Source organism: Notamacropus eugenii, chromosome 6, assembly GCF_028372415.1.
Source record: "Notamacropus eugenii isolate mMacEug1 chromosome 6, mMacEug1.pri_v2, whole genome shotgun sequence".
Classification (NCBI taxonomy): Eukaryota; Metazoa; Chordata; class Mammalia; order Diprotodontia; family Macropodidae; genus Notamacropus; species Notamacropus eugenii.
In genome coordinates this window covers 317,175,001-317,202,920 of record NC_092877.1, presented here as the reverse complement: position 1 = coordinate 317,202,920, position 27,920 = coordinate 317,175,001, and the positions used below count along the sequence as shown (strand labels likewise).

General features: G+C 46.2%; 2 protein-coding genes across 9 annotated transcripts in view; both read right to left on the bottom strand.

Moving 5' to 3' along the window:
- The window catches only part of TTLL4 (tubulin tyrosine ligase like 4), a 32,603-nt gene extending 26,647 nt beyond the window's left edge, over positions 1-5,956 (bottom strand). For all 3 annotated transcript variants that reach the window (XM_072617805.1, XM_072617804.1, XM_072617808.1), the window contains exon 1: positions 5,711-5,956. The gene's annotated coding sequence lies outside the window, so the exon portion shown is untranslated. The remainder of the gene's footprint in view (positions 1-5,710) is intronic.
- A 3,730-nt stretch (positions 5,957-9,686) lies between these two features.
- STK36 (serine/threonine kinase 36) lies at positions 9,687-27,919 on the bottom strand. Of its 6 annotated transcripts, none has more exons than XM_072617784.1 (27): positions 27,793-27,919; positions 27,200-27,370; positions 26,554-26,694; positions 26,346-26,423; positions 25,690-25,820; positions 25,086-25,335; positions 23,920-24,013; positions 23,532-23,701; positions 23,145-23,332; positions 22,294-22,387; positions 22,047-22,190; positions 21,590-21,769; positions 21,066-21,163; positions 20,228-20,333; positions 19,267-19,414; positions 19,016-19,143; positions 18,343-18,447; positions 17,919-18,017; positions 17,735-17,823; positions 16,376-16,439; positions 15,763-15,873; positions 14,661-14,735; positions 14,231-14,402; positions 13,359-13,506; positions 12,972-13,119; positions 11,376-12,119; positions 9,687-10,480 (listed from the first exon to the last, which is right to left on the bottom strand). In XM_072617784.1, exons 2-27 carry the CDS (start codon positions 27,284-27,286, stop codon positions 10,331-10,333), a joined length of 3,942 nt encoding a protein of 1,313 aa, XP_072473885.1. In that variant the 5' UTR covers positions 27,287-27,370; positions 27,793-27,919; the 3' UTR covers positions 9,687-10,330. The 6 variants fall into 6 exon arrangements, with proteins under 6 accessions (XP_072473885.1, XP_072473886.1, XP_072473887.1 ...); XM_072617785.1 differs by having other exon boundaries at positions 21,066-21,160; XM_072617786.1 differs by having other exon boundaries at positions 27,200-27,307; positions 27,793-27,909.
- Position 27,920: the final 1 nt, after the last annotated feature.

Here is a 27,920-nt window from a genome sequence, read left to right as displayed (position 1 = left end):
ACAACTATGAAAGACTTGAATTCTGACCAATACAATAACCAATCACAACTCAAAAGACTGATCATATTAAACAAATAAGCTACTTATATGGATCCATGGTTTCATATACAAACCTTTCTTTCTGAACCTCTTTATCAAAATGTTCATGTTTGCTGATGATTTTCTAACTCATAATAAAACTTTTTTTAGAACCACTCAGCATATTGGCAGAGGACAAAAAGTCAGGATAGATTATGTTGGAAAGGTGGTGATAAGGCAAGCACGTTGTTAGTAGTGCTGTGAATTGGTCCAACCATTTTGGAAATCAATTAGGAATTATTTGGAGAAAATATTTTAAATGCCTGGGTCTTTGAACCACATATTCCACCGCTTGGGATATAGTCCAAGAAAGTAGATAACAAAAAGAAAGGTCCTATATACTCAAGATATTTATAGTTGCAAAAAACAGGAAACAAAGTAGATGCCCATCACTTGGGAGATAGCCAAAAAGTTGTACTACAGTACATGAATGTAACAATATTACAGTGCCTAAGAAAAAAATGATGACCAATACAGAGAATCACTGGAAGACACATGAACTTATACAAAGTAAACAGAACCAGGAAGACAGTACATACAATGACCACAATATACACGGCAGAGCTGCTAATCCAGAGTAAAATACCAGCTCTAACAAGTAAGCCAAAGGACTTTTAAAGACTGTGACTAGAAAAAGACCTGTACAGTCTGGCTGGACAGTTTTAGGGACCTAAAGGGCTCTCTAGGAGTCCAATGACAGCTAACTCACCTATTTATAAGCAACTTTGGTGGTCCGAACATTGATCTTAAATGTGCATGAGAGGGTGGGGAGGTACAACCTTAGTCTCAAAAGATTTGGTTACTGAGAGTTCTCTAGACAAGGCAGAGTCTCAGTTCCCAAAGCTGCTGCTGCAGCAGCTTCTCTTTAAAATAAAAAGTAGAGGAGGTAGAAGATCATATAATCTGCTCTTGGAGGTCCTCCAGGAAACTGAGGAGTGTTGTAGTTCACAGGCATGTTTGTGACTGCCTAGGGTAAATGAGGTCTAATATCTGCCACCATTATGCAAAAAAAAAAAAAAAAGACTTGAAAAAGAACTGAGGGGGGAAGAAAGGAGGAATGTACTCAGTATGAGAAGTTCAGAGGGAGGAAAAAGGTCCACCCTCACCTTGCTCAGGACATGACACCTAGTGGCCAAACATCACATGCTCATCAATTGCTCTGACAGTAGGGAAAACACACACCAATAGATTCCTGGTAACCACATGCCTGAAAACCATGTTCTTCAACTAATTCCCAGAGGCATTCATTTTCTTCCTTCAGACGTTAGCCCTTCCTCAAAAAAGTTTCTTTCTGGTGACTATAACATGGCATTCTAAGCCTATAGTTCCAAAGCTACTACTGCCAGGATAGCACAAATGGTATAGAATCCACTGTGACCCTATGAAGCTTCAAGGAACAAAGTACAAGTATTGTGTCCCATCAGCCCAGGTCAAAGTGCCAGAGGTAGGGACTTAGCCTGGAAGGAAGTGAAGCATCAAAAGCAATGGTCTCCAAACTTCTTAGGTCACTAAAAAAAATTTTGAAGATGGCAAGCCCAAGTGTATAGATTTACTTATTTATAAATTATATACATCATAAAACACACAAAAGATCAACATTTTAGAAGGCTGAAATAAACATTTTTTTTTTTAAAGTCTCAAGTCAAAAAAGAGCCCCTGTTGTTTATTGAATTGAGGCATGCCATGGTCAGAGTCGAGCTTTGGGAAACTCCTTTTAGTAAAGCTGTGGGGAGGATGACTGGAGATAGGCTTGAGGAAGGCCACCTTCCCCTTCAACACCTACTCATTTCTGAAGGTCCTGCTCAAATTCCTCTTCCAAAAGGTCTTTCCTGAGCTGGAGCCCACTGTGACCTCTGAATTTAAAAGGACTTATTGTCTATTCCATTCATTTATCTCTTTTCATATGATGCATCCTACAGTCAAATTTTCCCATGTATGGGCAGTCCTAACTTACCTTTGCCCTTTACATATGGCCCCCCCTAGAACAGTTATGGCCACAGAAATTCCCTTTCCCTTTTCATTCTGGACTAAACTCTGGGTTTTCCTCCTCTCAAACTTCTGACTTTTTACCTCAAGCTATTTGAAAAATGAGCCTTAAATGGCACCAGTAACCATGGTAAGAGGAAGAAAAAGTTGAGGTTGCTCTGAACACCACCACTGCTGCATCCCTAGTCTAAGCACCAATTGCAAAAGCATCTCCAGTCGCAGGCACACCCTCCTGCTCATCCCATGAAGCACTGGGGAAAAAGCACTGACTTACGAGTTGGGACACTTGGTTCAAGTTCTGACTCTTGGACAAATCACTGGACCTTCCTAGCCTTAGTTTTCTCACCAATGCCCTGGAGAGGTTAGACTAGATTACCTCTCAGGTTCCATGATGCACTTCCATGCTTCACCCTTCTACAAGAAAATGCTCATGAAATCTAAGTCTTCTCTTCACTTCCACCCCTCACTTTAGATAGGTTTCTCTGCACTGCCAGGAAGGGAGAGGGGAAAAGTTCTCTGCTCCTAGTACAGGCAATGAGAAGAAATGTGTTTTGCTTAACTTAAAGTTGCAACAATGAATGGATTTTTTTCATAGAACACTATTGTTCATGGCAGTTAGGACTGACAGCAAGCACTAGTACAAACACTCTCCTCAGGTACTCTTGTATACGCCAGAACTTTGCACATACCAGGTATTCAATAAATATATATTGATTGAATGAAATAGGGGATAATGAAGGAGAATAAAGAAAGACATGAAAGTAAGGTGATGAATGTGATTACTCTCTGGAGTATAAAATCAGCTTCAGGAATCTGTACCACCATGTTAACCCCAAGTCTCCAGATAGAACCTCTTACACATTCCTTATCCTCCAGTCCTTTCTGAGTCATAAAGGGTGTAGTGTCCTGAAAATTACTCAAAGTTTCCTACTTGAGTCTAAGTGAGTGCTCAGCAGTCTAAGCAGAGTATCTATCACAATTTCCTTAGAAGAACTGGTCTCCAGGGACCAGGTCCAGTCTAGTTGGGACCAGATACTCTTTCTAGAGAGTAATTACCCACTGATTAAATCACTCTGCTACATTACTGGAGAGTATGGCTCTTGGGATCTGAAGTTTCCTTTCCCTTCTGTCTAGGTATTTTCCTAGTTCACCAAGGTAACTCTGGACACAAAAAAATGAAAAAAAAAAATCTGCAAACCACAAGGTCTCTGGAAAATGTTTAGTATTTATAGCCAAGGCAGAATTGACTTACCTGGAGGTGCTGGGAGTCAAGTGGAAGAAGAGAGGGAAGAGAATGAGGTCCTATTTTTATTTGAGAGATAATTCCCAGAGTTCTCCTTCAATTAGAAAGTACATGTAGTAAAAAAAAATGCAATTAGCTTCTAGAAGCCCAAATGGGGAAGGTGGGTCAGGGACATCAGGAGAAAATATGCTACCTTTGATTTTCAAGTGAGTCATCAAATCTGGAGAAAAGGAATAAACTATGGCACTAGGGCTTTAGGAGGTAAATCTCTAAATTACTGAAAACAGCCAAAGTTAGATATCAAAAAGTGAACTGCTTTCCTGATCCTAAACCTGAACTAGATCAAGGGTGAGTCGGCCTCTCCCCAGCCTCATCTCTGACTCCTAGCCCTTGCCTGGAATTTAGAGTAGGTAAGAGCAGGCAATAGACAACATGGCATTCATGCCAAGAAGAGAAAGTAAAAAGTTCAAGCAATGGAGGAAAAAACCCTTTTACTTAGCATTATGCTAATTGATCAAAACAACTGATCATGTGTCAGGGAAGCAACTATGGAAAACTTCCAAAGCCATGAGATAATTGTGAAATGAAACTTAGCTGGAGGTTATGACCCTAAGGAAAATGAAACCCTTTAGTAGATAGACTTACTTTCATCATTCCCCTTCAGCAAATAAATGATTCCTACACAAAGGTCACAGACATATCTATACCTTAGGATTTCTGAATAGATGGGAAGTCTCCCCTTAGGAAGGAAGGATGGTTCAAACATCACTAGCAAAATTCTCAAACAACAACCAGGTGAACAATCCCAAAAAACCCAAAGAACCCCTATTACAGCTGGCTAAAAAAGGCCTGACTAAAAAACCCAATTTGCCAGTGTCCTGGGGTGATTAAAAAAGAAAAAAGTAGGTGAGTCACACTCTACTTCACTCCTCTGCTTCTGAGTTATTTGGATAGTTTAGAAATATATGCACTCTATTATCACTCCTTAAGTTCATGAGGTATGTCAGTAACCTCCATTTTCTCATAAAAGGATTCTACATTAGAAAATAGTATATCTACAGTATTTTACATGAACTAAATAAAATGCACGTGAAGCTACCAGTGTCCCAGAATCCCAAACTTACAGCCTGACAAACTCCTTTAAATTCAACATGCCTTATTTGCCCAGTACCCGAAAGCTGGTGCCACGAGGTAAGTATCCATCCCAGTGGAAAGTATGCTGAGTACTCAGAAGATGCAGGCTCAAATCTGCCTGTGCATCGTGAACAAGTCATTTAACTTAACCAAATGAAGCAGCTGAACTAGATTTCTCAGGTCCCTTTCCGGTTGAAAAAAAAAACCCCTAAGATAATAAACTAGATTCTTAAACTCCCCTTACACAAAGCTGCTCCAGGTCGTTAGCTCTTCAGTGCCCGAAGCTGCAGAACAGCAATGGGAGATAACCTTTCTACTAGCACTCTTACAGTTAGTAGGTGGAAATGTAAAAGGGGAAAAATTTCATCAGCAAACCGGCCCTGACCATCAGGAATAAAAAATTAACTGTGAACTGAAATCAAAGGAGTCAGGAGTGTCATATCGGAAGAGGAAAGACAAAACTTTGCTAATCTCCTCGTAGTTACTTTGTAAGCCAAGACTCTCGATGCAACAAATAGAGTCCCAGGAACCCTGTCCAAGGGTGTGGGGCTAGGTGCTTTTCTGAATGGGGCTAAAGTTGCCGGACCCGAAACCGAGGGACCTAGGAGAGAACAGGGATGGGTGCCCCTCTCCGGGCAAGGTGAAAGCATGGGTTCCGAAGGTAGAGGGAGGAAATTTGCCAAAGGAGAAGGGGAAGCCGGAGCTCGCAGGGGTGCAGTTGCAGACACCTTCCAATCCGGGTCCTAGCTCTACTCTTTCCTGGGGCGCGGGGGATTGGGGGTGTGCCCCCGGCCCCACACTTCTCAGGGGAAGGCAGGCTCCCGGACTAGTCCCAGGCTCTTACGAGGCACAGGGGCACGGAGCAGAGGGGGGAAGAGGAGAGTCCCCCGCAGACACAGACACGGGGTCTGCAGCTCGGCGGGGTGGGGGAGGGGGACCCCGGGGCAGAAGGGGCAGGGGTTGCAGGGCCGAGAAGGCCGGGAGGGGGTCAGAGGAATGTGGGGGAGGGGAGAGGCGGCCGGGTCTGGGGGATGGAGGGGGGGCCTGCGGAGGAGAAAGGGGGGAAGGGCAGAGGGGGCTGACGCTGGGGGGCGGGGCGGGGGACATGGCTCACGCTTTGGGGTCGGGACTGGCGGGAAAGGGAGACGCGGATGGAGGGTCCGGGAGGGAAAGTGGCGGAAGCGGAGAGGGAGGACGCGCGGGAGAGAGAGCGGGATGGGGCGCGTCCGACCCCGGGGCAGCCCTGGCCACCGCCTCCGCCTCACTCACCTTGCTGGCCCCCGCTACGTCCCGGCTTCGGTGCCTGCTTCCGAGCTGCTCCTCCCTGGCCTGCCGGGCGGGCGGCCTCGGCGCCCCTAGCAACCACGCACCGCCACGCGACCCGCGCTCGCTGGCGCTGCCGGCCACGTACCACGTGCGCGCCCCCGACAGATGGACGTGAAAGCGAATGAATGCAGGGCCAAGGCAAGGAGAGTTAAATCTGAGAAAGAGGGGGCGAGAGGTGGGGGGGAGGGGGAAGAAAAAGTCCGCTCCCGACGACCTGCGCTTGCGCAAAGACCATCCTTTCTCCCAAGAGGCAGTGCGAGCTGGCTTTGGAGCGGTGTACTCTGGGAATTGTAGTCCAGTATAAAGTAAGAGAAGAGTTACACAGAGACTCTCTTCTAGGACTTCCCAGACGTCGGTTGTCTTTGCAAGTTGAATTTCAAAGAACTTTCCTTTTCCCTTTGATGAACAAGATGAACAGATCAAATGAGTCAATTATGTAATATATTATATATTCATCATATTATTTATAAATTGTATTATTTGTTATGTTTATAATATATAATCATAGTGTTGATATGTTTATTATACACCATAATATAAAAAATATTTATTCTATATTATTATATGCTTTTATAAGGGCAGCTAGGTGGTGAAGTAGATAAGAGTGTCAGACCTGGAACTTCTTTAAGAAGACTCATCTTCTTGAGTTCAAATCTGGCCTCAGACATTTACTAGTTGTGTGACTCTGGCCAAGTCACTTAACCCTGTTTGCCTCAGTTTTTTCATCTGAAAAATGAACTAGAGATGGAAATGTCAAACAGTTACTCCCATGTCTTTGCCAAGAAAACCCCAAATGGGATTATGAAGAATCGGAGGCGACTGAAATACCTGAACACTAAACATACTTATATAATTATATCTTACATAATTATATATAAATATACAATTGTTATGTGTTATATAATTCATGATTGTCATGTTATATAATTTTTTATATATTATTTGTATATATACACATATAGTTTATTATACAGAGTATATTACATGTATATGTATATCATACAATATACATTAAAATACCTATTAAGTACATTGCAAACCTTAAAGCACCACATAAGTGCTATTGTTGTGACTGTGATAATTATGTTAAAGTACTTCTTTGAGTGCCAGCGTCCAGGAAAACTTTTGGGGTTCACCCATGAACCAAAGTGTGGAGGCACAGTTACAGTTTCCCTCTCTCCCTAGGTCCTGGATTTGAACCTTAGGATACACTGACTCACCAGTTCTTAAGGAGCCTAGACTATTTATTTATTCAGTTGGACTGATGTGTCTCTGACCAGATGGGAGTTGTAGAGCTAAGGCAAGGATTTTAACCTGGGGTTCCAGAATTTGCTTTTGAAAACATTTTCATAACTATTTCAATAGAATTGGTTTCCTATGTTATGTATTTCCTGCATTTTACAACATCATCTTAAGAAGGGATTCATCATCTTTGCCAGACTGCTAGTGCTTTCTTGCTAAGATATAACTGGAGAAGTGAAGAGACTAAACATGGGGTATCTAGGAAACAGATGAAGAATCCTGAGAAGGGGATCTGGGAGAATTAGAATTCACTATAGAAACCAGAGGACCAAAACCAGCCAGCCACAGCTGTGGAAACCTTACATCATGTTCACTTCAAATCTACTTTCCTATGAGTTTTTTTCTTTTCTCCAAACCCCTTTTGTTAAAAAAAATATTGTACAGTATACTTAAAACAGGTGCATCAGAAGTCATAACTGGTCATTTCACCTGCCCTAGTGATAGCAATCACTCCAGTAACACCTTCTACTACCCTCCTGAGACAAGAAGAGACCCAGCATTGAAGGGGTGAGCCAATATTGAGAAGAAGAGAGCTGGGAGGAGACCTCTAATAGAGGAAAGGAAAACCTCTGATAGTGGAAAGGAAGACCTCTGATAACAGAGAGGAAGACCTCTGAGAGCCAGGAGGAAACCCTGTCTGTTGGTCTGTGTTGATTTCTCAGACAGAAGCCCTGTCTGTTGGTCTTTATGAGTGAATTGAGATGATGGTGTTGGTGGTGTATGTTAGTATTGTTGCCCTGCTGAGCTTTGTTTTCCCAGAAGCAGAAGCCGTGCAGTGGAGCAGTCCTGATGAGCGGAGACACGGAACAGGAGCAGAGAGCTGCCTACATGTGAAACTAGGTGAGAGTCAGGAGTGGTCAGCCCACAGAGGAAGAGCCATGCAACTTGGAAGCCAACCTCAAGTTAAGTTCAAAGAGGACTTTACTTGGATGCTTGATATTAAGAAGACTGTTCTTACAGTGACCTAGGGGTTGATGTTGTAGTACTTTGAAAAAGGACTTTACTTGGATATTTGATATTGATTGAATATGTTTTACTTGTATTGCTATTGTTATGAGATACTGATTGAATGATGTGTTTTACTTAAGGATATTGCTATGAATGTCATGCTTTACTTTACTGAATAATGCTTAGTTTGTTGCTGAATAGAGAGTTCATTATACTATGCAATTAGACCCTTGAAATCATTCACAGCAGCAGCCCTCAGGTGTGCTGTCTGTAATTGACTTTACAGAGGGATAGGAAGGAAAAATTAAAAATGACAAATGTGATATGTGATACTACTATAGTCTTCCTTAGTGCTCAAGAGTTTCTCTATATCTTCCCAGATACTTTACTTATAGTAGGGGGTACTTCAGACTCCATTTTATCTCTGATTACATTTGTTACTATGCCCAAATCCCAGGAAGTGTAGTTCATAGGGAAAAATATACAGGATTCCTTGTAGGAGATATTTTAGGTCACAGAGTAATTGTATCACCAGAAAGATTTCTGATTGGACCTACTGAAAGGCAAAAGCTTAAAAGGTGAGTGGTATACTAGAGATTGACAGGAGAAGCAGACACAACCAAGTGGGGAGCTGTGATAGAAGTAAGAATTAAGATTAAGGAGGAATGGGAAAGGTTTCTTGCAGAAGGTAGGAATTTAGGTAAGACTTGTAGGAAGCCAGGGAATATATAAGGCAGAGAGGAACAAGGAGAGAGTTGCAGACATGGGAGACGGCCAGTGAAAATACCTGCAGTTGGGATACTGAGTGTCTTGTTTGGGGAACATCACAGAGTCCAGGGTTACTGGATCAATGAGTATTCAGAATAGAATAAGATGTAAGAAGACTAGAAAAGTAGGAAGAATTCAGATTTTGAAGAACTTTTTAAAAAAGAAAATTGCATGCCTGATTCTGGAGGTAATATAAAACAGAGTTTGTTGAATAAAGAAGTAGAGGTATCTAATTTAGATTTAACTTGAGGTTTACTGGCTAGATTTCTTTCTTCTCTCCCCTAAAACCTTAGACCCAGTACACTCTAAAGTCCATGGATTGAACAACAGGGGATCCCTGCCCAACCTCCACTCAATGCAAAGGCTGTTTTTGGACCCTCCTGACTTAGAGTCAATGACAATAGTAACGGTTTCTGTTTGAAACAACAACCCTGAGGCTACTGGCCCTCCCAGGGTGATTTATCTACTTTTTTTCTTTCTTTTCTTTTAAAGGGGCTATCCCCCTGAGTACTTTTTAAAGAGGCCTATTCACTGAATGGGCATTATATCACTTTAAGTCAGTACCTGAAAAGACCTTAGCCTAAAAGGCCAAGGTCTCCCATTGCATCCTGGGACATCTCCAGTCATCCCAATGAACATCTGGTTACTGGATCCAGATGGCTCAGGAGGAGAAAGTGAGGCTGGTGACTTTGCACAGCGCCCCCTCACTCAAAACAAAGCCAAGTGCAAGTCATGTCATCTTGGTCCTCTTCAAAAATGAAGGACAAACACAAACAAACTACCCTCCCCCACATACAAAGCACCAGCACTATAGACAGCTGGGTCATAATTGATGTACTAGCTGACTGTATTTTTTGAGAAACCAGAGAGGGAAATATGAACTCAGGAAAACTTAAGGAAATTCATTGCAGGAGGGATGAGAAGCACTTTTTTATTAAAAGACTTTACAAACAAGGCTACAAAAAATTGATATAACACCCCTCAACAATAGATGGAAACATGAATACAAAACTGGGGCTAGGTGTTGGAGTGGAAAGTGGAAACTGGAGGCAGTGGGATGGCCCCCAGGGATAGGGAGACACACAGGTATTTATGAACAAGCCCCAGAACTGAGCATAGACCCTGCTCCCAGTTCATGACATGGGGTCTGGCACACCTACTGGGCTAGAATGAAGATCCTCCAGAATAGAGATGAGTTTGGAGCTCCAATTAGAAGGTGGGTTCCCTTGAGTCTATGAAATTAGTTCCTGGGATTAAAAATATTTTACTGGGGAGAATATATCCCAAATATGGAAAACAAATAAGTGTTCTGTGGAACCAATAGAGCTGCCAAGATTGGAAGAAGTACAGGGCCCAAGAAGTCTGTAAGTAAGATTTTTCTCATTGGGACAGTTGTGGATCTGTGATCATCAAAGGCCCATATCTCCCTCTTCTGGCCTCTTGGTAAACTGGTTTATGTGAAAGGAACAGGCAGATGTGGGTAGGGAAAGAGCTCCTAGGTAGGTGTGTGCAGAGGCTGGTGCCTTGAGCCCCAGGACTTCAGGTTCATGTGCTGTGAGCTGGTCTCAGGAGGTGGATAAGTTTCTTGCAGTGCCTGGCAGAAGAAGGTCGGGGACTACTACTGCTGTGAGGAGGCAGTGGGCCAGATGAAGAGAGTGAAGCTAATTTCTCACTGGCATGCAAGGACACCAACACCTAGAAGTAGAACAGATCGAAAGAACAAGTTGTCAGAGTAACTCCTCACCCCTCAAGGTAGTGCCGCCTTTGGCTGACCTTCATAGCAAGTCTCTTCCTTTTTTTCTATCCCTGCTTTGTTATTTTATTGGTAACTCTGAAATGTCAAGAGATGCATATCATGAGAAGATTTGGGTTCCCACAAGATAAAGGGGGCAATGCCTCACTCCCTTGAGAGGTGGGTTAGGCCCTCCACTCCTACTCCCCCATTGCAGATAAGAATGGAACATCTTAACTGAGGGACTAATCAAAGAAGCCTAATACTTAATGTAATATCACTGCAGCTGTGGTTGGTGAAGTAACAAAGATGGGGTGTGCTTGGCAAATCTTGGCCAACTCTGGTACGTTATATCCCATAAATGGAGATATGGAATGAGTCCTTAAGGCTATGCTTAGAAGAGGCTATTGGGAGGAGGAAAAAGAACTCTAGAGTTGGGATTCATTCCAAAGAGGCCAGGAGGTACAAGGGACCTGTTCTCCTTTGTGCTATAAAATAGAAAGACTGAGATATACTTTCTCCACAAGGAAAAAAGAAGAGCCAGCAGTGGTAGTGGCCCAGTGTTGAGCTCTTTGCCCCAAGTTCTCCCCGAATGTCATGCCCCAGATGCATCTCAGCCTAATGTTCTCATTTTCTAAGACTCTTCCCTCCCTCGGGAGAGATTGAGCAGAAGACTGAAATGCCGCATTTTCTCAATTCCTTTCCTACTTCATCTATAGCCTTATTTTTGTTTTTTTATAGCCAAGCACAAGCTAGGTTTCCATCCCTAGATTCCCCTACCCTGCAGTGGTTGTTTGTGAGGTCATGTGGCCCATACAGGAGATTAGAGTTTTGACTTCCCTGTCCCTGAGGACACACCTGGTGGATGCAGGGCTCTTGTCTGAGGCTCCGGAGAGCAATGAGGGCAGCTTCTCTCACCGCGGGCTGCGGATCTCCACATGCAGTTTCCAGGAGCCGATGAGGCACCTGGCACCGAAGTAGTTCCTCCCCTAACCCTTCAGGGCCCAGGTTGCCCAAAGCAGAAGCTGCATTACGCCGGGTCCCAGTTTGAGGATCACCAAGCAGCTGGGTTACCCTGGGCACTGCAGGCACTAGAGCTGGCGCCAGGGGCCCAGCTTGGTAGGCTGCATTTCCAACAGCAAAGCTGGCATTGCGGCGAACAGCAGGGTCCTTGTCCTTCAGCCCAGCCAAAAGCAAGCTTAGCAGTCCTGCCTGGCTCTGGAGGGCCCCCCGAAGGGCAGTGCTGTGATGGAGCAAGTGGCCCAAGAGGCCATAGGCACGGGCACGGACTGGATTCTCCGGGTGGCCCAAGAGGCAGCGCAGGGGCCAGTAGGACTCATCAGGCCCAGCTAAGAGGTCCTGGAGAAAAAGCAAGTGGGTGGGAGGCCAGACTCTGGCTGCATGGGCTAAGAGAGAAAGGATATCAGAGGTCAAAAGGGGCTGGTCACCCAGCAAGGCGGCTGACAGGAAGGTGATGGTGTTAGGTGAGGCGGTCACAGCAGCTACAAACTGGTTGAGAGTGGTGGAGTCTGTGAGAGCCAGTCGGGTGAGAAGGCTGACAGGCAGTTCAGCCTGTGGTAGCAGGAGGTGGCGGCAACAGACCTGAGAAAACAAAGGTGAGCACATGAGCAAAGTGAAGGGTGTCCTTGAGTCTCTCAGGATAAGGAGCCAACACCTAGGTAGAGTCAGAAAAGAGGAAGTCCAGAGTATGCGAGCCTCCATTCCCCAAACAAGGAACAGACTGACAAGCTCCCAGAGGCCACATCCTGTTCAACAGATCTCCCCCAGGAACTCCTAATCAAAGAAGAGAAGGGCCTCAAAATGGATATGGGCCTTGCTCCACAGGAAAGGAACACTGCATATGTTTTCCTGCTCATAGTTATTTTCTTTTAAAAAATTATCTTTAAAAACATGCTATATGGGATGGCTCTCTGAGAAGGGGAAGGGATTTGGGGGATATAAAAGCAAGAGAGCAATACAATTTTTTAAAAAGATACCAAGGAAGATTCCTGGCCAAGGGTCCCAACCTGGAGAAACGCTCCCTTAGGACTTTTAGCAAGGCTCGGATATGGAGCTGATAGGGAAGAGAAGACACAGACCAGCTCCCACCGGTGGTCTTCATCCAGGCCTGGTCAGACACCATCTTTGGCCTTAAGGGATGAGGTTACAATAGCAAGCACAGAGACAATTACGAATAACTAGTAGTTTTGATGGAAGGTTGCTGGAGTGATCGCCACTCCTAGAACCAGGTAAAGTCACTGAAAATGATTTCTGTGAGGCAGTTTTGAACTAGGAAAGGAGGAGGAGAAGGACTGAGAGGAAGGCAGAAGTAATCGATTCCTGTCCCATGGAGAGTGAGGAGGTAGCCAGCCCACCTCAGGCTTCCCACAGCAATCTTCCACAGAAAATACATCCCCTGCCAGCTCCTCCAAGGTTGCAGCACCACCCACACACCTGCAGCAGATGGGCTGGCACTTCTGAATCCCTGAGGTCTGCCAAGATACTTAGAAGAATGTCAACATCCACATCCATGGCGAAAGGGAAGCAGAGAAGTTGGCAGACAGGGAGCACCACAGCTGGAAGCAGCTCAGACCCATGTTGTCTGGGAAGTGCAGATGGGGCAAATACTCTTGGTCCCTCTCTCTTATTACTCGGAACCATGTCCTCCCCATTCCCAGACCACTGACTGGTTCTTTCCATCAGACTGCATCCCCTCTCCCTAGGGCTCTGGTTGAGCCCTCCCACTCCTGGCTCCTTGTCTCCCACATCCCTCAGATATCTGGTTCCTCTCTTTCAATAGCCCCATTCTTGGCCCTTCCATCAGTTAAATTCCAGACTCACGTCTGTCCAAGCTGCTGCAGGAAGCTGGGGGACAGCAGGTGCTTCAGAGTGGACATGAGGATGCTGCCATGCTGAATCAAGTGGGGCAGGCACAGGTGGGGCTCTCGGGTGAAGACTGCTAGGGCGAGGTTGAGCAGAGCAATGATACCTGTGGACACAAAGCATGTGAGGACAGGGAAATGGTTCATTAGGGTGAGTAAGAGAACCAAGTTACCCTACTGCCCAAAGACTCCTGCTGCCGAGGGCTACTCGCAGGCTCAAAGGACCGTAGTGCTGGTGTTGGAAGAGACCTGAGGAGTCATTTAGTGCAACCCCCTGCTCAGCCAGAATGGGGAAGGGATGCGCCCAAGTGTGCCCGGAGAGAGGAGGTGACTTTGTGTCCTTTGACTCCAAATTCAGAGCTCGCTCCACTGCGCTCCACTGCCTCCACTCCCTGAATAACTAGGCAGATAAGTCTACAGTAGCTCTATCCCAGTTCTGCCACCCTTTCTTTCCCATGAAATATGCTGGTGGCATCAGCAGCAGGAATTGCCTTTGCCTACCAAGATATTCCAAGCAAAAAATAGGATCCAGTGCTGGAAGGGATCTGAGGCCACCTAGTCCAACCCCTTCATTTTACAGATAAGGAAACTGAGGCCTGGGGACAGTAAGTAATTTGCTCAAGGTCACAGTCAGTCAACCCCAAACCTCATACAAGGAAAACCAAACTGGCCTTAAATGGGGATGACACAAAGGAGAGGACCAGGCAAGAACCAGGAACCGAAAGAGGGCTAGGGCCATGTGGGTGTCAAAGACTGGAAGTCAAAAGAGCCCACACCCCATTGACCTTGGAGAAGTCATCAAATGAGACGTGAAAACTCTGAAAGTTCTACCTTGGGGAGAGATGAGAGTCCATTCAGGCTCTGGGATGAGTTGGCTAGAGAGGGATATCTCGATCTCTGAGGTGGGCACCTTCTCAGACAGTCTCAGCGTCATGAAGAATCGGTGCCACAAAATGGTCCACAGTTCTGAGTTGGCCACATCCTGCACTATCTGAGCCCCACCCTGAGAGACAAAGCATGCAGGTGGCAGCTGGGCTATAGGTACCAAGGTTCCCATAGAGTCTTCCCTACCCCCATGTAGAGGAAAAGGGCACTCCAGAACCAACCCCTCTCCTTCGTGGTGTCCACATTGGCCCATCTCTCTAGGCAGGAATGGCAAATTAAAAAAAGAGGGAAAGCTGAAATTCCTCTTATGTCCTAGATACCAGAGGGCTTAGTTCCCTTGTCCCTATTTCCTGCTCATCTTGAGTTGCAGAGATACCTGGGTGATGAGCTGCAACAGAAGAAACAATAGGCCATCATAGAATCCAGAACCACCAGGTGGAGTACGACGCAACTGTAAGAAAGGCGAGAAGAAGGTCAGGTGTGGACAGAGACTAAGCCCCTTCAGCATGGCCCATCCACCTCCCTGGGAGCAAAAGGGCAGACAGGTGAGCAGCCAGAAAAACTGGAGTGGAACATTTATCTCATTCTTGCTTCCACAGGAAACCTCACACTATAGATAATAGTTTCCTTTAAAAAAATTGACTTTGTTTTTAACACAATAGATATTCCCTAACAAATGCCTAAAAAGTATGTTTCCTAAAATGTTTATCGAGTCTAGCTTAGGTGGCCTGATTCTAATAGTGACCACCATGGCCAACTATGTGCCTCTCGGTGGGCAAAACGTTTTTGTCACCGACTAATCAAAGCAAGGGTCAAAATCAGAACCAAATGAAAGGAAATGAGATGACCCTCCACAAAATCACAATAGTTTCAACCTAACCTATTAAAGGAACTAATGAAACACACATAAAGGGAAGTGGTAAAAAGCAAAGATATTGACTTCTGTTATCACTATTTTCTACCAAAATGTAACTGACAGAAAGCAGGCACCATGAGAAGGCCAAAAGGCTTGGTTTCTTTTGGCCAAGAGGAGAAATGAAGCAACTGAGGGCAATGAATTATTAACACTGATTGCACAAAGTGAGGAGGACGTGAGAAACCCTGGAACCTAAAATAAAAGAAAAAGAAAAAGGCCAGGAGCTTGTCCCGCCTTGGGAAGATGATGGGCTTGAGTGTAGGCTCTGAACAGTTAACAGAGACAGTGACCATTCTCCACCCCCTTGAGGAATAGAATGGGAGAGCATGGGTGGCAGGAGTGATAAAGACCCAACACCAGGAAGAATTTCTCAGCAGTAACCAGGATCTAGAGAAGAAGCCTGAAAAAGAGACCCTGACCTCTCTGGGTTGGGAGGAGTCATTTTGTTCCTCCAGCCTGCCAGATGGACAGTTGTGCGCGAGCAAATTGGTCCAGGTCTGGTGGCACTGAGCTCAAACACCCAAACAGTGTGGGATAATGCTTTACTCTGAGACCACTGTACCTCTGCAGGCGCCGACAAGGCATGTGCCGCTGCAGCTGTCCACTCCTTGGGCTGGAGATTGAAAGCCACGCCCTGCTGGCTGAGCTGAGACAGCAGACCAGCCGCTGCACTCTGAGGAGACAGAAAGGGTAAAAGGAGGATGAGAGGCACCAGGAAGCAAGAAGGTGCAGTGGACAGAGTACTGGACCTGAACTCAAAAAGACAAACACAAATTTGGCCTCAAACACTTTCTAGCTGTGTGACCTTGGGAAAGTCACTGAACCTGTCTGCCTAAGTTTTCTGTGCAATGGGGTTGATAATAGCATCGACCTCACAGGGTTGTTAGGAGGATCAAATGAGATCCTCCTAATGTAATGTTGGTAATGTGCTTTGCAAACCTTTAAATGCTGCATCCAATGTAATCCAGTCCAATAAACATTTAAACCATGTGCTTAATATAAATACTCACATAAATGCTTCAATGGTAGCTATTAGAATCTAAATGGTTGTGGGGTCAGATGAGGAGAGGAGGATTATGCTGAGATGCAGAACAGCAGCCTCCCCTCCAAAAACAGCTAAAAGTGGGATAGTGATTCCTCATGAGGGGTATGGGAAGGAGCTAGATTAGACTCACCACAAGAGAGACAACAGGTGAATGGACAAAAAGAGCAGCAAGCTCATTCCCTATCTTCTTCACTCTAGAAGAAAAGGATACATAAAGGGACACGATAGGATGATTCTGGATTATGTAAAGGAAGAACCAAGCCTTCTCCCTGGCCCTGATCAAATTCCCCATTTGTACTTCCTACTACTTTTCTTCTCATGTTTTTTTTTATTTGGAGTTCCAATGTTCTCCCTCCTTCAGCCCCTCCCTCACCTACTGAGAAGACAAGCAACATGATACCTATTACATGTATGAAGTCGTACAAAATATGTTTCCATATTAGCTATGTTAAAAAAAGCCAAAAAATGATAAAAAAAGCAAGAAATATCAAAAAAGTATGCTTCAGTCAGGTCCCTCTCTGGAGGTGAATAGCATTTTTCATCATGGGTCCTTTGGAATCATTTTAGTTCATTGTATTGATAAAAATAACTAAGTCATTCAGAGTCGACCATTGTACAATATTCCTGTTACTGTGTACAAAGTTCTCCTGGTTCTGCTCATTTCACTTTGCATCAGTTCATGTAAATCTTCCCAGATTTTTCTGAAACCCTCCTGCTCATCATTTCTTAAAGTATAATAGTATTCCATCATAATCATATACAATAATTTGTTCAATCATTCCCCAATGGTTGGGCATCCTCTCAGTTTCCAATTTTTTGCCACCACAAAAAAAATTGCTCTATTTTTTTTTTCACATAGGTCCTTTCCCTTTTTCTTTAATCTCCTTGGGATACAGACCTAGTAGAGGTATTGCTGGATCAAAGGGTATATAGTTTTATCACCCTTTGGCATAGTTCCAAATTGTTCTCCAGAATGGCTGAACTATTCACAACTCAACTAACAGTGCATTAATGTCCCTATTTTTTCACATTCCCTCCAGCATTTTCCTTTTCTGTCATGTTAACCAATCTGATAGGTGGGAGATGGTAACTCAGAGATGTTTTCATTTGTAATTCTCTAATTAGTGATTTAGAACATTTTTTCATAGGAGTATTAGTTTTGATTTCTTCTTCTGAAAATTGCTTGTTCAAACCATTTATCAATTACAGAATGGCTCCTATTTTTATAAATTTAGCTCAGTTCCTTATATATTTGAGACCATTACCTTCTAAAACAGGGTTGATAGGTGGTAGAGTCACTCTACTCATACTATGGAACAGAAGTACTGGCACTCTCCATTCCATGCCATTCTCATTGTTGGGAGATGAAGAGCCATTCTCATGAACCCCATAAATCCTTAGGCAGGAGGGTTTCCATGCTTATACTGCTCACTGTGGCAGAACTGGGCAAGAGGGTCTCTCTGATTAAACTCCACATTCCATAACTTACCCAGGAGGTAAGACCTGAAGCCGAAGGACTAAGAGGAAAAGAAGGTGAAGTGTAGCTTCGGCAGCCTCTTCTGGATCCATTACATCTACCTGCAAAAGAAAGCACCAATTCAGGACAACCTCCAGTGTCAGGACGCCTAGGCTCCCAAGGAGATAACAGGACTTGGTGCCTTGGTGCTACCTACCTTACCCTGCACCAGCAAGAGTAGTGACTCTAAAGCCAAGGGATCTTGGTCTAAACGTCTACAGAGATTTTCACTGACATGACAACAGGCATACAGCACCTAGAGAGATAACGCATAGCATACAGAAAAAGAGGATGCTCAAGCCAAAGAACCAGACAGTCCTACCCTCTTTCACTCTGTTCCATCTTCCAGGTTCCCAGAACTGGCTCCACAGCTAACAGTACAGGCCTATGTTGGGAAGTATACTGGAAGGATGGAATGAAGGTTAGGAGAAAGAGGAGTTCTATCTAAGGTCCAATGGGGCACATGTTTGGAAAACAGATTTTAAAATAGGATTCCTTCAAGGATCTGTTCTTCATATGGGTCTCAGATAGTACTGTAATGGGACTATGCAATTTCTAATAGTTGAGAAGATGGCCAATACCTTGAGCAGGTGCAGGGAAAGGGTGGGATGCTGCAGGCTGGAGAAAAGATATGGCCGAAGCTGACTGCTGTCTTCTGTCAACTGATCTGCCAAATACTTGGAGACCTGAAGGTGACATTGCTACCCTTAGTTCAAACTCCATACTTTATGTATACACAAGCACACTCACCTAGATCCATATCTGCTTTTAGGCCCCTACTGACTAGCATCCTCTTGCTCTCTCCTGGCACCATACTTCCCCAGATATAGAAAGCCAAAGACCACAACCCAGTTCTTCCCCAACCAAGGCTGGGGGAAGGTGTCATTGATAAGGGAGAGGGAAAGCTCCACATGGAGTATGTACTCTGAAGGCCCAGGGAAATAAATCAGTTGGGAACTCTATGAGCCTATGTGAGATCAGTTTCATGTCTTACAGGATAAGAGTTATCAATGAACTCTGACCACCTCGCATCTCCCCTCTCAGCTAGTCAAAGATAACTGGGCTAAGTGGAATCCTGAGGAATCACTGTCTCATGTCCCACAGACTGCTCCATAGCAAAGGCATCAAGTGAGCAGTGTTAAGGAGTCCTGAGGACCTAGTCCAAGTTAGGTGTGGGAAGTTGGTGCCAGAACCCTTGCAAAGTTGGACCAGGGCCCTCCACTAGGGAGGGAAGGTGACAACCAGAGCTCCCACCTGTTCTTTGGCCTCCCAGCAGTCAGGCAGCCCCACTGGGAGAGTACAGATGGCAGCAAGTGCTGTTGCAAAGGCCCTGGGCAGGTCTTCATCCTGTTCCCTCAGTGGCTGGCTAACTTGCGGGGCACCTTCAGAAGTCAGAGAAGGAAGGGTACAGAGGGGCTGGCACACTCATCCTCCAGAGACAAAGGGTCTGGTAGAAGTGGGAAGCTGGCTGGAAAAAATGACTGTCCCCCACTCCCTCTGGTTACCTGGTGGTGTATGAAGGAGTTGTGGGAGTGCCATCCCATGAAGGAGGCCATCCAGCACAGTCCTGTGTGTGGTCAAGAGGCTGGAGTAGAAGGACCTGGAGATGGTGAGGCTGCTGCCATCCATGGTCTTGCACAAATCAGTAAAGCACTGGAGGAAAGGAGAGTTGGCATAGTTTTAGAGGAGTTCTGTTTAAAGTGGCTGGTTAATACCAGGCACAGCTGACCCAGATCACAAACGGCTGTCAGGGGGAATCCTGGCTGTTCCATCCCTCCTGCCCAGGCGACAATGAATGCTAATGATCAGGAGCCCAGAGCATGAGTCACATCACAGACAGCTCATGCTACCAGCAAAGAGACGGCATTGAGTCTGGGGCCTTCAGCATCTGTCCCTGAGATGAAAAAGTCAGATTTGGTCAGGGGGAGGAAAAAAAGACAAAAAAGTTTTCAATGGAAAAACTAAATGGACATTGAAAAGCTCAAAGAGTTTGTTTTCTTATAATAGGCATCATTAAGGCTATTTATATGACTTGTAATTTACTACATTTTAATAATTCAGGCTCTCCCAGGTCTATATACCATAGATAACAGACGATCAAGGCTCTCCCTTGACTGGTTCCCAGTTTTCAAGACTCTGGAAAGCTTCAATCTATAGCAAGAGAAGCTAGATATTAGGTTATACATGGGAACTTGGTTTTTAGACATGAGAGATGCACAAGGAATCATCCACTTCCTTGTGATCAATCTTTAAGAAGAAGGCTGGCTTCCTGGCTGGGATCATTAGAATAAAGGGTTAGCTGGAGAAAAGAAAATTATCAAGATAACTTTTGAAGTATCTTCTGCTAGAAGGATTTTTGGGTTGGATTCTATATAGCTAGAGAGAAAGAGTTGGAAAAACCTCAAAGAACAGGACTGGGCAGGAAAGCAGATAAGGCTAATAGTCCAGGGCTGGGGACAAGATTACCATAAGGCTGTCCCTCCGAAGAGTCTGCTCAGCATCATCAGGCTGGGCCAGCAGCTTTCCCAAAAGGTTCAGGAAAAGGTTGGCTGCCTCCTGAAATACCTGGAGGCTAGAAGAAATAAGCCTCTTGTTACCCAAGGGCAGCGCCTGTCCTCATCCTTAGGATACTGGAGGCTCCAGCCCTCCCCTGTACCCTCCACCCATTTCTCTCAAGCTACCAAAAATCTTGGTTCCATAGGATTCGCTAATGAGGAATTAGAAAAGACATCCCCTTCAAATGCTACAGGTAGTTGTGGAGGGAACCCTAGGATCACCCACTCTGGACACAATAATGTCTTCCTCTGCCCCCAACACAATAACAGGGAGAGTTCATACAGCGCATTCAGTTGTGCAAAGTTCTTTATAATTATTATCTCATTTGATCCTCACAACCACCCTGGGAGGTAGGTGCTATTATTATCCACACTTTACAGATGAGGAAACTGGGGCAGACAGCAGTGAAGTGGCATGTCCATGCTCACACAGCTAGGAAATGCCTGAGGCTAGGTTTGAACTCAGGGCTTCCTGGCCCCAAACCCAGTACTCAAGTTATTGGAAATCTCTAGGTGCTGTGTTCTCTTTGGTACCAGCTGTGGTCTACAAAGGTCTGGACAAAAGTAGGGATTCCCAACTAGAATCCCAGAGTTGTCGCCCACCAGAGTCCTCAGTGTCTCTCCCCAGCTCTCTCCTACGGTTCCCCTGGGAAGGGGCAGGCCAGGGCAAGGAACCAGGCTGAAGGAGCAGTGAGACTTTGAGGAAGCTAGATGCCTCTGACTCCTTCAGTCTTATCCCTTCCACCTACCTGTCCCCTGTCTGGCTCCTCTCCAAGTTGAAGCTGCTGGCAAAGTAGGCCTGGATTGTGGCCACCAGGTCCCTCAAGAAAGCTCCACACCAGGGCTGCTGCCAGGGAAGAGAAGGGTTAAAGTAGAGACAGAGAGCAGGAAGAAACAGACAGACAGCCCTCCAGGGGGAAGAAGAGAGAACAGTTTCACAGGATTGTAGGTTGAAAGCTACAGGACCTCAGAAAGTATCTTCTCTCATACTCTCATTTTACAGAGAAGGAAACTAAGAAACAGAGAAGGTAATGAGTTGCCCAAGGTCATGAAGCTATCTTGAAGCAGGTATCAGAGCAGAGATTCCTCTGTGCTCAGGTCCTCTGTGCTCTTTTCCATTCCATACCTTACTTGGCCAAATAAAGGGCATGTGGGCAGAGAGACAGGTGGTAGAAGGGGAGAGAGAGCCAAGCCATGAGCATGGTCAGAGAAGGGGCCTGGGAGCAGAGGGCTCTGAGCAGCAGCTGGCCCTTCTCAGTGTGTAGGCATTCACCTGCTGGATGTTAATGTTGTTCTGACTGTGCCTGAGAAGGTTCAGCAAGAGACCTGGCAGGCCAGCCTCCCGGCAGAAGGCATACAACAGGACTGAGTCACTGCAGGTGGTCAGGAGGCTCTTTACAACCCGGAGGGCGGGAAGCAGGCGAGAAGCCCCATCAAGGATGCCCTCTAGGACCTGGGAGATGATGGGGGAGAACAGGTTTAGAAGAAGGAAGGACCCCAAGTATCCCCAAAGGAGAAATGAGGATAGATCAAGGAGCTCCTCTTTTCCCTCAGACCTTTGAATCACAGGCATGGAGCAGTGGAGGCTGACTCAGGGGGGATCACATTCAGCCATACTCTTTCCTCCCCTCCCCCCTCCTCCTCTCCAGCTCCCTCTCCTGTCCATTCCTTTCAGCTTCTGGATCCTCTGCTGTACCACCCAGGCCTCTTCCAGCTGGCCTGTAGCTTACCTGACCGCCAGCCCCATGAAGCTGGTTCTGGATGCGCTGGCAGAAGTCAGGGTTGCAGAGGAGGGTGAGAGGTGCTTTTAGCTGAAAGTCTGAAGGTGCTGTGGGCTCCAGCAGGCGCTGCCACTCACTGTCACTGTCTGGCTCCTGGCCCAGGGAGAAGGGAAGGGGCGTTAAGGGGTCTGGAAGCCTGAGGATGTATCATCAGATGGGGACTTCCCAGGCAAGAAGTCATTCACCAGCATCTCACCTCAAGCTCCAAGGTCACAGCATTCATGTTTTCCTCAGTTTCTTGTTTTAGTTCTGGGAACTCCTGATCATATTCCTGGGTGACCTGGGGTTCTCTGTCAGGGAAGATACTGAAGAAACTGAGCTCCAGTTCTGAGAGGCACAGGGTACATGAACCATCCCCTCCCCCAAACCTCAAACAGAAAGTGGAAAAAGCCATGTGAGGCTATCGATGTGGACATGTCTTCTTTTAAGATGTGTTCAAGATAAGAAATTCTACCACAGTGGGAGAATCTCCTTGGGCAGAACACTGCCTGCCCACCCAGCCACCCACCGATTCAAGCCTTCTCTAGCATTTTGCATCTAAGGGTTCCAATGGCTACACCGTTATCCCTTCCACATTACAACATTCCCCATCATGGTTTCTATACATCACAGGTTGGCAAAAGAAATTAAATGATAACTTTTGGGGAGTTTTGCAGAAGCCACAGTCGACACACAATGGCCAGCAGATGACACAAAAAATACTTAACCCAAATTTTACAATAAGGTTCTGTAAACACCCCATAAAAAAAAAAGAAAAAATTCAGACTTCTCTGGTACAAAAGGAGGGCCAAAAAATTTTACACAGATTTTTCCAGATTGTGGGGATGACACACCCCTAACCCCTGCAATGTGGAAAGGATAACTGTAGTTAATCTTATGATGGAAATAATTTTCTTCCCTTCAGTTGGGAATCCTGAGCCACAAGGACTGCCTTTACAAGATTAGTCCTAAGAGCTGGTGACCACACTGTGCTTCCTCTGACCAGGGCTGAGCCCACTGCAAGTACCTAACCACTTCTCCAGTCTGTGGCTACATCTGCCTTCTTACCCAGTAGGAAGGGGAGGCTCACTAGCTCCCCAATCTGCCCACTCATTCTTGTCTTCTAGGGAAGGATCACCAGAGCAGAGTTCAAGATCCTGAGAAGTGGCTCTCAGGCTGGGCAAGAAGGCTGTAGCAGGATCCACCTTGCTTGCTTTGTCTACTTGCTCAAGGGAAACTCCAGGGTTTAAATGTTTCTATGGGGGGAATTAGATTGGAGAGACTTGGTCAACACAGGATTACCTGAAGCTTGTCCTAAGACTTCTCCAAATTCTAGAAACTCTTGTTCCTTCTCCAATTTCCTATGGCGAGTGCAGTCACCTCTCCGGCCCTCTCCAATGCAAATTTCCTCCCTCCTCAAGAAAATGACTTGGATTTCACCTCTGTCCCAAATACCTTCTGCCTAGCCTCCTCAGCCATGTGCTTTCGGGCTTGGCGCAAAATACGGGACTGACCAGACTTGGGGGCCAGGCAGTGTGCCTGTTCTTCCTTTAGAACCTGAAGCTCTGGGGGTAGTCTTCTGGTGAACGGGGTTCCCAGATCAGCAGCCACTGGTTCAGAAATCACTGCAGAGGGACAGTTGGAGAGAATGCCATGTTGGAATTCAAGGAGGGCAAAATGATAGCTAAAGCCCTAGCCTAAAAAGGTTTGAGGTACAACAAGGGAATAAAGGCTGTACAAAATCAAAGGATTCCCTTCCAACTCTTGAGATTCTGTGACCATTGTGTGATGGGATCCAGGAAATGGAGGTCAAACAAGGTCCTGCAGATGGAATAGAACTCACCAGTGACTCGGCCAGCAATGAATGGATGGTACAAGAGCTCAGGCCAAGCCAGCCGCTGATGAGGATCCTTGGTGAGCAGTCCCTGCAGGAAACTCTATGGGGAAAGTACTCCATCACTCTTCCCTTCTGCCTTCAGCATCCCTTTCCCCAAACCAAGGAGTATACCATCCTCCCCTCATAACTGGAAGGCTCCTCCCCTCCAATTCCTAGAATTTCTGGTTTCCTTTCAGGAGAAAGGCATTTTTCTTGGCCACCCTACCAGCTGCTTGTACCATCTCCTCTAAGGCTATTTCATATCTGACTTAGACTTGTTTGTGGTATACCTGTTTCCACCCCCATTATACATTCCCTGAGCACAGGAACAATCTCACTTCTGTCTCAGTATCCCCAGGTACACTGCACAAAATGATGGCTCAATACATGCTAGAATGATTATTTTCGGAGTAGCTGGGCTGGTCTTGGTCGCATCCCTGCCACTGGTTCTCAATGAGCATTGTTTCTGTTTTCAGAAGGTAGAACAGACCCCCTGGGTCTCAACACATGAATGTTGGGAGCCTCAGTTCCACTGGCCTCAGAAGAGAAGAGTACCTGTGTATGTACTCATTGTTCCCCTTGCTAGAACTTGAACTTCTGGCAGAGGGTGTTTCTCTTCTGTCTCTATTTCCACAGTACCTGACGTAGTCAGCACTTAATAGATTCTCAATGATCAGTCAATTGATTGAAAAAAAATGAGGGAAAGAAATTTCGACACTGCTGGCATCTCTGCCAGTAAAGCCCCTTGAAGGGCATCCCCTACAACTCATCTATTCCTATGTTCAATTAATCAGCATGTAATTCTGGAGCAGAGGAAATCAATTCATGGTAAAAGAAAAATGTTACAGGCTAAAGAGAGGGCCAAAATGGCCAAGGTTAGATGGCAGTACACTGATTCCCAAGTCACAGTAAAAGCTCAGCCCCAGGACAGAAGCAGAGAGACCATCTCTGAGACAGTCAGCACCTGCATTTCCCATCCATCTTCAACAATCAATGACAAATGATTTTTATTCAAATTCTGCCACAAACCCAGAAAAGGGCATTGGGAAAAAGGAAATAGATTTCCAGGAAAAGATCTTCTTTTCCTTGTCCTAACTTCCCCCTTCCCCACTCCATCGTATCCATATTCCCACCTTAAAGCATTGGCTTATTGTAGAAGGCCATCGCACTGGGTCCTTTAAGATTAGGCTAACAAGCTGGAAGATGCTGGTCGTGTAGAAAGGTGGTGTACCCACAGCCAGTTCATAAAGAATGCAGCCCACTGACCATAAGTCAGCAGTGTGGTCATATGGACGCTCTTCCACCAGCTCTGGGGACATGTACAATGGTGTGCCTTTGATGGATGTCAATACCATTGTATTTGTACTCATGGCACGGGCAAAACTGGGAGAGAGAGAGTGGGAGAAGGGGAAGGAAGAGGATTAACGGCATAAGGTGAGAAGTTGTACAAGAAAAGTCAAATCTGACTTCATACATACCCATCACAAACCAGACCAAGAAAAAGTCTTTAACCCTAACCCTTTCTCACTCCTATTCAGCCAAACTGTTCCTCCAACCTAACTAAAAAGAATCTCCCTTGATTTGGCTCCCTAGAGTCCAGAAGAATCCCTCCTCCCACCAACCCCAATACTGAAACAAGTTTCTCAAATCAAACCCTTAATCTAGTCTAGCCCATCAATCTACAGGGGACCCCATTTTCCTCCCCCAGAGGAGCAACAGGATGTCTGGGATTCCCACCCAAAGTCACAGAGCTTGATGCCACCACCCTTGGCTAGAAGAATATTCTGAGGCTTCATGTCACGATGCAGGATACGGTGGGAGTGCAGATAATATAGGGCTGATACCAACTGAGCTGCAATGGCCTGAACCTAAGGATCAACCAATCAGGAAGAAAGAGAGAAACAAGAAAAGGAAATAAGTGAATCTGAAGTTGTTCACTCTGAGCTATCCTACTGCTAATTCAAATGGTTCTGCTGATGGACTCCTTTACCAGCTTTCTCAAACCTCTATTTTCTGTTCCCCTTGAAGCTCCCTCACCCCCCAAGAGCCTAGCTCTGCTAAGGTCCCTTACTCCATGGGTTCCCAGTACAATATTTGCTAAGTCAGAACACAGAGAAACTCAAAAATTAGAACAGTTAATGATGAAAACTCAGGCAAATCATAGTCCTGCAACTTGGAAGTGATATGGGCAGGGTAGGTAGGAATCCCATCTGACTCTTCCCTCTCAGTCTTCTTAGGACACCATCAACTCCCACCAGACCAGTACCTCTCTAATGATACTTAGGATACTATAACTCCTTTCAGCCCCCAAAATGTTAGATTCCCAGTGCTCCGAACCCTGTCTACTAGTCCTGATCAGTGGGGAGACTGGGCAGAAGGCAAGTCAGGGATACCTGGTCCTCAGGCAGCTTCCCATCATCTTCTAAGATCTGAAAGAGCTCCCCTTCAGCATAGTCTGTTACTACCACTACCTGTGGGGAGAACATGAATACAGATTTAACTCAAGACATCAAGAGATAGGAACATTCTCCCCTATATACCAAACCCTGGGACCCCTATGATAGGATCTGGAGATGGGGAAAAGGACTAACCTTCACTTACCTCCTTGTCGGTTTCAAAGCTGTCGAGCATCTGTACAATGTTGGGATGCCTCAGACCCCGCATGATTTCAATTTCCCGCTGTAGGTTCCTCAGCTCTTTTTCTGAGCGCCCCAACTTTGGAATGAACTTCAGAGCCACCACCTTCCCAAGGCAAGAAGAGAAGAGTTCAGGGCCTTCCCTGAAAGAAGCTTCTTGCTTTGTGTGGCTCTTTCCTCAGCATCACCTTCAGCTCTCCAAAATCCAACTTTTATGCCAGTTTCTTGCCTTCCTTCTCTCCACAATCCCATGAGCTTGAGCCAAGCTTCCCTGAACCCACTCCTCAAACGGCAATATCTCCCTGAAAAAAGGCCTTCTAGTTGCTCTGTGCCCATCCTGGGGTCATAAAGATAAGACTGTTTGACATCTGTTCAAGTCTTAGAAAGAGTTATTTGGAGAATGGAGGAAAAGGAAGAAAAGAAGGAGAAAGAGAAGTGGGGCTGGCATCTCTTTCTAGCTCAACTAAAACTCTCAGGAAGATGAATTCTCCCATTTAGGACCAGTTCCCAACCAAAAGAGATGCTGAGAGATCCTCAGCTGATCCGGGCTAAATTTTGATCCCTTTAACAGTGTTCTTCCTTTCAGAGAACATCCCCTCTCTCCTAAGTACCTGGGCACTGTATTTTTTCCGACCCTTGTACACTCTTCCAAAGGAGCCCTCGCCAATCATTTCCAGCACGTGGTACTTCTCCATCATCAAGGCTCCAGATCTCTGGGTCTGAAGGAGGGAGAGCTGATTAAGCTTAGTAGCCCCTGGGGCAATTCCACAAACTTGGGAGTCCTGGGGGGCGGGAGGCAACACAGATTCGAATGAGAAGACATGGGGAGCGGTGCTATTTCCTCTCTTATTCCTGCCCCCCACCCTCCTCAGCCTCATTCTAACTAGCCAGCCCTGTCCCTGCCCCCCACCCTCCTCAGCTTGGCCCCAGATCTCAGCCCCAGACCCCAGCCTCAGGAGCCCTGACCCTTGACCTCCTACCGCCAGGGGTCTGTGTCAGGCCTCCCCCCACCCCCAACCTCTCCAGGCCTGAAACAAGATAAATGGGCTCCCTCCCTCACCAGCTGGTCCCCTTGACCCCGGGCCCCTGGGCCTCGCCAGCCCCCCCTAACTACCCCCCACCTTGGAGCTAGAGCTCCCCAGGCCGCGGGACCCGGGCCGGGCTCCGCCCCCGCCCCCCGGGCAGCCCCTCCAGGTTGCCAGACCGAGTTAGTTCGCAGCGCCGGCAGGAGGTCTCCCCGAAGGGCCCTTTCCCCTCCCTCTCCCTCCCTCAGAGGCGGGCCGAGGCCCCCGGGCCAGGGCGACGCGGAGGGAGGGCTTAGCGGCCCGCTCC

Bases quoted from the DNA above. Each gene is read 5' to 3' on its own strand.
- STK36 (XM_072617784.1), bottom strand. From the start codon at position 27,286: ATGATGGAGAAGTACCACGTGCTGGAAATGATTGGCGAGGGCTCCTTT. The intron at 19,415-20,227 runs GTAATCTTGTCC...CCTTTCCTCCAG, and splicing joins TTCGGAGGGACAGCCTTATG to TGCTTTACTGATTTGTGCAA. The intron at 14,403-14,660 runs GTATCTCTGCAA...TTTGTCTCTCAG, and splicing joins TGTTGCAGCTCATCACCCAG to GGTGGGGCTCAGATAGTGCA.